The following is a 9,450-nucleotide window of genomic DNA, read 5'->3' on the forward strand; positions in this document are numbered from 1 at the left end:
TTTTTTTTTTTTTCCAGAACCGGGGATTGAACTCAGGCCCTTGTGCTTGCCAGGGAAGCACTTATTCCACTGAGCCATCACCCTGGCCCCATCTGTAAAATTATAATATACTTTATCTCATAAGATTATTTTATGGATCAAATGAAGTAGTCTTTGTAAAGGACTTGAGAGTTCACAGTAGAAAACCCAGTTATCACAGCAATGTCTAGCACGGAAAAGTCATTTTTAAAATCATTATGATTAAGTATAGTGTTTGAGGCTAACAAGTATGTGCAATAATTTAAATCTAATTGCCTTTAACAGTTGTCCAAATCCATTAGCTGTTTCTAATTTTATCATAGTCATCAGGTAGAACACAATATACACTACAAACATTTCAGCATGGAATTTTAACTTGCAGATTCTTTTGAATTAAAATTTTTATTTGATTTGTGAGTCTACAAAAGTATATATGCATTAATAAATTAGATGGCAAGTTTAATGCTTTGCTTTATACATAGTGACAGGTACACTGTTAAATCTGTTGTGCAGTTAATGTGGTGGCCACTTGCCACATTAAATAAAGGAATAAAGCTGTAGGTTACTGTAGTTGCATTTCAAGAACTCAAAGCCAAATATGGTGACAATGGTAATGTTAAGTGCATATATTTCTAGTTCAATCATGTATTCTCTTTGAGCTTCTTTTCCTTTAGGTAATAGTTGCCCCAAAACATTTAAAATATTTTCTTAAAATTAAGAGATTTAAAAAGAAATCATAAAAGACATTTCTCAAAGTAGTAACAGATTTTAAAACAGCTCAATTTTCTGATTAAATTACTTTTAAAGTTTTTTTTTTTTAGTATATTTGCTCAAGTGTCATTATTTAATAACTAACCATGAAAAACTTGGATTTTTCATCAAAATTCTATGACATGTAATATTGTGAGTCATTGCTTTCTTTGTCAAGAACATATATAAACTGAAATAAGTAAAAAGGTTTACTATAAGGATCCATTTCTTGACACCACTTTTTATTACCCACCTGTGACTGAAATTTTTCATAAAGGAAAAAATACATTTCAAAGAGTAGAGTAATTTTTTCAGTAAGTTAAAATCACTCCCATGGAATTACATACTCTTAAAATTGGTAAACTATACAATTTCAAGACAAAAAACACTTGAACATATACTTATTTACATCTTGTTTTATATGTGTTTGAGATGTTACAGAAGATTATGCTGGATGGGTTCTTGTCAAACCATGTTACAGGATGCTGTTGAGAACTCATCCAAAGTTTAGGGTTTAGCACTCAGAACCCTGGGATTCCTAGAGGGTTTTGTTTTGCTTTATGTATTGAGCTTCAGCATGCTTCTGAATAGTCTGACCTATTAAAAATATTAGAACACTATAATGAATATTTTTAATATTTATAGTAAATATATAGATTGTCCATTTTATAGTTCGAAGTGGTCAAGTATTCACAAGTTTTAGATCTCTCCTATTGAGAAAAGTTCACCCTGTGACAACAATCTTGTTTCATTTTCCCAGTTTTTGAACCCAGAGGCCTATTTCACAGCAGTGTTGACAGAACCGTTGGTCAGAAAGTTTTTGTTCAAAGAATAGTCATTTCTGTATTATACTTCTGATTTAGTCATCAGTTGCTCAAGATTTCAGATGTTTTGTTTTGCCTGCTTTAATCTACCCTGCCTGTCTCATCAAGAAAACAAAACCAAACCTTTTGGTCTGTTGTAGCTTAATTCTTAAACACTGGTATCACTCTTCCTGGCCTCCACCTTGATCTCTAGTTGTCACTCAGGAACTTTCCAGTTTCTTTTGATTCTGTGCATCTCTTAAACCTCAGCAGCTGCTACATCTACCTGTCCTGGCCTCTGGGCACTAAGCCCTACAGCTGCCTATTCGTTGGGTACAGTTGGACTGAGGTACCTTTAATCCAAAGGAAGGAAGAGCAGGCATCTGGCCTAGCCCCAAATCATTGCTCATGGGATTCCCCACAGGAATGGAGTGCTCTTGTACCTCAATTGCCCCCAGTGTGCCACCACTGTGGTTCCTAGCTGAGCTGAGCAGTAACCTTAAGGAGGTAGGAAGATACAAAATGGGAAATGCAGGAATGGGAAAAAGCAGGGAGGATTAGTGCTTCCAACACAGTCCTACCAATTGCTTGCTGTGGGCAACTAGCTTTTTTTCTTTTTTAAAAAGTCTTGAACAAGGTACCCTCTAGTTTAAGAAAATTATGTTTACCAGACAAACTTTGTCACAGTAGACTCCTGTTCAGATACCTTTGTGCCCAACTGTGACTGGTGTACTTATACTCTTTAAGTTTCTTGAAGGTCTTTTGTTGAAAGTCACAATTATAGAAAAAAAGCCTTTTACCTGAAGTTTCTTTGTTTAAGGATGGAGAAAATTATTGAAGGATTATTTCCTCCAAAGTGGCAAAGAGGGCAATGACATTAGTGTTATTGGTAGATCTTTAATTTTGTAATTAATATAAAGCCATAATGCTGTGAAATCTCAGAATTTTGAGTTTGTGAAAACATTGCACTTATGAGTGGACATTTTTATTTTGTTTTTGGAAAATCTTGAAAACAATTAAAAGAATATTGAATTAGGTGGTATATTCACCTTACAATCAGCCAAGTTTTGTAGTGAGAAACTCCTAAGTTATCTTTCATTTCAACATTTATATTAAAATTACATATTTAAAGACAAACTTATAACTTCCATATAGATCTACTTCTCTACTGCATACTTTACAAAAAACATTTTTTAAGATCAAAGGATACAATTACATGTCGATCAGACGGATTTCTTTGACGCGTTCTTTCTAACTGAGTTAACTGCTTAGCTTCTCGATTCCTTGCTGTTAACGCCGCTTTTAGATCATCCTGCAAATGCATTTTTTTTTTTTTTTTTGTCAATAAAGGTTTCTGATTTAAGAGACCATAACTATTTGAAGGATGGAAGAAAGCTGCTTGTTTGGTTCAGGATACCATTATCACAAGAATTATGAGTGCTGCAGGGTTAATGTGTGTCCATGTTAAAAATACTCTCTCCGAATGACACAATTCAATGCAAAACTGTAAAGATGTGTTTGATTTTGATTGTGGTAGTTGTCAAAACTCAACACTTAATAATAGCTGCATTTTACTGCATGTGAATTATACGTCAATAAAGTTGATTTTAAAAATAGAACTTTGGCACATTGATAAGGTACGTGTCATCTGCTTTAAACCATATATAAAACTACATTCATTTGGTAAAACACTTTTGTCTGTGTATTCTTTAACTTTATTGAATATTTTTAAATTTCTAAAAAAATCCTGTCATAGCATGTTTAATAGCATTTTATATTAGTACATTAAAACTTTCACTTTTAAACAACAGAAATTATCTTTTGCAGTATGTAAATGAACGCATTACTTTGTATTTTTTAACTAAAAGGGTAGTTTGAAACCACATACTCTTTGCCATTGACTGACTTACCCTTTTCAATTTTACAATTGCTCCATAAGCTTTCAAAGGTTCAACCACTTTGGCTTCAAGTCTTTCAACCTATTGAAAATTATTATAAAATATAACTGAAAAGAAACATAGAGATATAAAAATTTAAGCACTGAAACAAAACCTATGCTGTTTAAACCTGAAATAATGACAGTATAGATTAGTATTTAAAATTAAAATGCCATCGTTTTAACTTCTTAAGTAAGAGACTAATGACCAGAACTTTCTAAACTTCAATACATTGGACCGTGTTAGGTAATAACAGAAAACAAAGAAGAGCAGTCGGCGCACAGGATGACAGTGGGGTCTGCAGGGTGCATCCTTGCCGCACAGTGCTTTTTAAATTTTTTTTACCTTAACAATTAAGACATCACAAATTGTAATACAGCTATCATGTTCAGTGTGTTTAGTGGATACTTTAAAAAATTTTCTGAACTGTAATGTAATAGTCCAACTTTCCTGAAAGTGAAGCTGAAAAATATAGCACACTGGAAACATTTTTTAAAAAGCCCTCAAGAGCAAGGAAGTATAGACATTACTGTATTTACTGCAGTCTTTTTTTCTGAAAACCATTTAAATCACCAAGGATACAGAACAAGATAAATTGTCTTAAAGTTTTAACTTAGAATTGAAATGTTTCTTACAGTTCTTAAAACCATTTTACTAATTCTTTTACTAATAATGCTAATAGCACTAAAAATAGTTTTTGAAAACAGGCAAATATGTGTATAAATACAGAATAACAATGTAGACATTTTTCTGTCAGGACAGGTAATACAAACGGCATATACTTCTTTAATTCTTTAAAATGGACATGTATTAGTTTTACAGCAGGAAAAGTTTTGAAAGGATCCATGCTAATCAGTAATTTTATTTTTTTACAAAACCTGAGTTTTTCATGTTAAAAGATTTTGGGAAAATGAAAATCAAGTTCCCATCAAGTATTTAAATATTAGAAATCATAAAATCAAAGCAGTGAATATTCAGGATAGTACTTCTGATAATCCATGTACTTGCCTAAGGACTCTTCAGGCGCCCCCCTCCCCCCCCCAGTTCTTGTCGCCTACCTTTCGTCATTGTTCATTAGCATCTCCACCATTTGGTAAGCAACGGAAATAAAAGGAGAACAAATGCAAATCAATTCACTTTGCTCTTTGATAAGTTTTTTAGAAAGGGTAAATTACTGGCTAAAAGGAGATTTCAGAAGTGTCTGTGAATATAAATTAGTTCTGAAACAGCATGCCCAGGTACTGTGTATATGGAGAATTTCTTATCACAATGTATGAGAACGCAGCATTTTCCCAAAACAGCTCTTAAAATGAATTTTTGTTTCCCAAAACATTCTAAATGTGGTTGCTACTCATATGTTTTATAGGCATGGCAATGATGTTTGGCTTTTTTGATAATTTCTGCTTTAGGCTGTAAGAAAGAACCAATGAAAGATAAGCACACTGATGAGAAAAGTAAAAAAGCAAGGGAGTTCTAACTGGGCAGAGTCTAACAAGTTAACCTTTGTCTTGAAACAAAATAGCAAAAGTGCTTATGAAATATTAAAGAAAATAAAGGACTTTTAGAAAGCAGTTACAAGAAAAGTATCCAGTCACTCAAAGCAAAAAACAAAATGCAACCCTTCACAGTGTTTCACTAATGGTTTACATCTACAGCACGGAAGCATCCATAATCTAGCCCACTTACTAATTTGTTCTCTTATATTGGCGTTCTCCATATTCTTCATCTCTAGCAATACCTTAAAATGTACTTACAAAACTCAAGTGCAAAACCATTTTGCAAAAGTTGGCAAATGAAGTGGGTAAATTCAAGATTTCGTAGACACCCTAAAGTTTTTGAAAATGGCAAGATACATCATAGAATATTTCCTTTAAATGGATTCACATGATGTTACAAACATCAAAGTGTATGTTTTTCATCAATGTGCGTTGGCCACTGCAGTTAGGTAGATTACAATGAAAATCTTCATGAAGCCTTAATCGACCACTTCCTGGGTCATTCTTAACAATGACGCTGTGACCTCCGTACCTCTGCCTGTCGATAATCCTGAAGTTTGGCAAACTCATCAGCAAAGTTTTTCAGGCCTTGCTTTAAATTTGGGGTCTCCGTAGAGGCATACATATTGATTTCATTCACCAGGAGGTCTGCTTTGTCTCGCAGTCTGGCAGTTTTCCTCACATAAGCAGCAAAGATTTGGCACAGTTCCCCAAAATGCTTCTCCACATTTGTGACAGCATCTTGCAGTTGTCTGGTTTGAGCGTCCCTAGAGAAAAAAGGTGACATAAAACGCGAAACATTCTCCTTGGGGATGAGATGCTTCTCGTTAATTTGATAATGCAAACATTCTCGGGCCGCCGCCCCCACAGCACTGCCAGCGTCTCCCGGAATCCCATCGGGCCCTGGCCTCCCTGCCTGGACCGTGTAGGCCCCAGACGGGCCCGGCAAGGGCGCCGGCTGCCTGCCAGGCTTCTCTCCAGCAGGCCAGATCGCTGCCGCGAGGAGCGAGTAGGTGGCAGAGGGGCGCGGGCCCCTCCGGCCTCTTGCTCCCTGCAGCCAGGAGCTCGGCCGGGAGGGCGCTGGGGACCACGCCAGCGCGAATCCCCAGCCCCCACCCAGAGGAACCCTTCCCCCACGCCAGGTCCCGGTAGGTGCGGCCCTGGGCAGTCAGGCCCCGGGGTGTTACCGGCTTTCCAGGGTGCGCCTTAACATCTTGCCTCGCAAATGGCCTGGAGTCCAACGGCTGGGGCTCCGAGGCACCCGGCGCGCGCAGAGCGCGACCCACCGCGCACGCCCGAGAGCCCGCCCCGTGCGCGCCGCCGCGCCAGCCCCGCGTTTCCATGGGAACGCGGCGCGACCCCGCGGTCCAGGTCGGAGGGTGCTGGAGCCCGGCTGGGCTGCGACAGGCCGACTCGAGAGGGACCGCGAGGTGCGACGACGAGAGCCTGCCTGAGAGGAGGACGGGGCCCTGGGCCTTGTGTCCCGCAGAAGCGCTGCGGGCACCAAAGCCCCTGCGGGCTATGCCTTTCGGGAGCTGGGAGCAGAGGAAGAAACTGCTTCACCCGCCATCAGGAGGATCTAGGCTAGGCTTGTCCACTGGCTCGCTCCAGTGCTTCTCGACGTCGAATCTGAAAATGTGGACAGATATTTAGTTCCTCCTTGGAGGACATGATTGTGTTAGACCCCGGGAATCAGAAAGGAGGGCCCGAGAGTCTGATGAGACACCGTGCTTCAGACGTCACAATATACTGAGGAAAGGATCCCCAGATTTTCCTCCGAACACCCATGTGCTCTCGCAACCCTTAGAATTTTGGTGAGCTTTTCTTCAAAGTAAACCGGGTCTAAATTCAAGCTTTCTATGGTCTCCTTCAGGCAACCTAGGTACATTTCATTTGAAGTACACTGTTGTCTTGGTTCCATCTCCTGGAATTCTTTCAGATAAAGGAAACATGATTTTGGCATAAGCTTCGATGGAAAGTCATTTCGCATAGATGGAAGTTCTTGGTCCTTGTTACCTCTTTTAAAGCTTCCCTTCTTCCCTTGAGTTACCTACGGTAGGCGTGATGCCTGATGCCTGTCTCTGCATCCCTGCATTCCTTCAGCAAACCGTCTGTGGAACTTCTGGGCTTCCACAGGCTTTGAGGACTAAGAGATAACCGCATCAGAAGAGCCTCCGCTCTTATAGAGCTCTTAGTCTGGGAGGAGGAATAGATGTGAATCAAATAAATAGATACAAAATTGCAACGGAGGTACGTGCTACTGAATCAATTCTTACTGTGCAACATATCAGCTCTAAACTTAGTGGTTTAGCAAACCCCTTGTCTAGCTCAGGATTCTGTAAGCGGGCTGGTATTTCTTTGATTCTATTCAGTGGTCTTTGTTTCCATCTTTCCTAATCAACTGGTGGGTCTGTCTGCTGGAGGATGGATGATTTTGGGTGGTGCTATGGCTTGGATATGTTTTGAGTGTATCCCCCAAGGGCTTGGTCCTCAGTGTGGAGATGGGAAGCAGTGGAACTTTAAGAGGTGGCTCCCCTGGGAAGGACTTGTGTCACTGGAGGAACTGCCCCTAGCCAGGATAGGGGGTATGTTATGGAAGCCTGGTTGGCTGGCCCCAGAGAGTCCTCACAACAGCCTGCATCAGGCCCTAGCCAGAGGTGGTCTTTTCTTTGCACACATGCAGCTGTCCTGGGCAGCATGGGTCATGAAGTCTCCAGAGATAAGCCAGCACTGGCACCGTGCCCTTGAATCCCTGAACTATGAACTCAGTAAACCTCTGTTTTTTAATAGCCTGTCTCGTGTTTCATTTTAGTAATGTGAACAGATTAATACATGTGGCTTCACTTACACATCTTGGGATAGGCTGCCTGAAAGTGGGGACAATGTGTTTCTCATTTTCCAGAACAGCTAGCTTCCTCATGTGGTTTCCAAGTTCTGAGACAGCAAGACAAGACAAGTCCCTCTGCAGAAATGCCTTTCAAGTCTCTCCCAGCAGCATGTTTACCAATATCCTATTGGATGATACAAGTCACATGGCTCAGACCAGCTGTAGTGAGTGGGCGCTCCACTTGTTAAGGGCAAGAGTGGGTGGTAAAGGGAGAATTAGTGGCTACTTTGGCAGTGTAAGGGAAACTACAAGGCCCCACGAGAAAACGTACTTAAAACAGAGATTTGGTTTGAACCAGCTAAGGAAAGACTTCATTGAGAAAGTGAATTTTGGTCTAAGATCTAAGAATGTGAAGAGGAATTAACTAGGTAGCAAGGTGGTTACAGTCAGTCTAGGAAGGAGGATAGCATAGGCAAATTGCCTTCTTCCCCCTTAACCCTATTTTTGTCTCAATACAAATTCCACGTTTTTAAAAACAGCAGTAGGCTGTGGTTGATTATTCAAGTAAAATCCTAAGGTTTTTGTTTTTTTTTTTCTATAGTCATGCTGGAAGTTCCTATCTGTTCCATCTTCAAAACATAGCCTGAATCACTCCTTCCTTTTTTGTATACCCCTGTGATCAAGTCATCACTACCGTCACCCTACTGTGGTGCCACTACCCATCAGTCTCCCCATACGGGATGTTATATACTGTAGTACATAAGCAAACTCAGAGCATGTCAACCTCCAAAGCTCTTAGTGCACTTAAAATCAATCTTTTATTATTATTCTGGCTATGAAGGCTCTATCTCTTTCCTGTTGCCTACCTATCTTCTCTTGCTGAGCTACTGTGGTGCCACACTGGCTTCCTGCTCCTAGCACAAGCTTCTCAGAGTCAGCATTGTGTTTGTCATTCTCTCTACCTCCATTGTTTCTTCTTCGGTCCTAATAGGTCTTTTCCATATAGTAGTGTGCTTTAAAGACACAGAGTGAAGCTTTCACTGATCACCAACCTACTATTTTATTTCTCAGTTTCTCTGGAAGTGTATACCACTCTCTGAAATTCATTTGTTTATACACTCTTTCTGTTTCCCATGACGAGAGTATGTTTTCATGGAATGAGGTACTTTTCTCCTGTTGTTATATTCCTACTACTACCACAGTGCTATATCCACAGTAAGAACTCAATAATTATTTGCACTTATCAATGAATAAGTGAGTGAGTGAGTAGAAGCCCCCTGACAGCGGTAGCCTCTTGTGTGTGAAGAGAGGGAAGAAGCCAGTGAGATTGGAGTGGAGGGGTGGCCATGTTGTTGGAATGGTAACAAGGAGTCAGGTCATGTAGGGTATTTAGGCCATGCTGAGAAGTTTGGAATTTGCTTCTTGTATGAGAGGGTTGTAGAAAAAAAGAACTCTGTGTGTGTGTGTGTGTGTGTGTGTGTGTGTGTGTGTTTGCATGTGTATGTGTGCTTGTGTGCAAGGGAGAGTGTTATAGTATAAGCAGTTGACTCAAGTAGTTATGGAGGGCTGGGGAGATAGCTCAGTAGAATAAGCACTTGCCTGGCAAGTACAAGGTCCTG

General features: G+C 40.0%; 1 protein-coding gene across 2 annotated transcripts in view; it reads right to left on the reverse strand.

Moving 5' to 3' along the window:
- Fam92a (family with sequence similarity 92 member A) overlaps positions 1-6,338 on the reverse strand; it is an 18,037-nt gene extending 11,699 nt beyond the window's left edge. Inside the window, exons 1-5 of one of the 2 annotated variants that reach the window (XM_004641312.2) lie at positions 6,192-6,338; positions 5,537-5,771; positions 3,482-3,550; positions 2,782-2,883; positions 1,022-1,027 (exon numbers count right to left, since the gene is read on the reverse strand). In XM_004641312.2, coding sequence (XP_004641369.1) covers positions 1,022-1,027; positions 2,782-2,883; positions 3,482-3,550; positions 5,537-5,771; positions 6,192-6,217 — 438 coding nt within the window. In that variant the 5' untranslated portion in view covers positions 6,218-6,338. The remainder of the gene's footprint in view (positions 1-1,021; positions 1,028-2,781; positions 2,884-3,481; positions 3,551-5,536; positions 5,772-6,191) is intronic. The other variant, XM_023701357.1, reaches the window with a different exon arrangement.
- Positions 6,339-9,450: the final 3,112 nt, after the last annotated feature.

The sequence above is a fragment of the Octodon degus genome, unplaced genomic scaffold, assembly GCF_000260255.1.
Source record: "Octodon degus isolate 3935 unplaced genomic scaffold, OctDeg1.0 scaffold00134, whole genome shotgun sequence".
NCBI classification, from domain to species: domain Eukaryota; kingdom Metazoa; phylum Chordata; class Mammalia; order Rodentia; family Octodontidae; genus Octodon; species Octodon degus.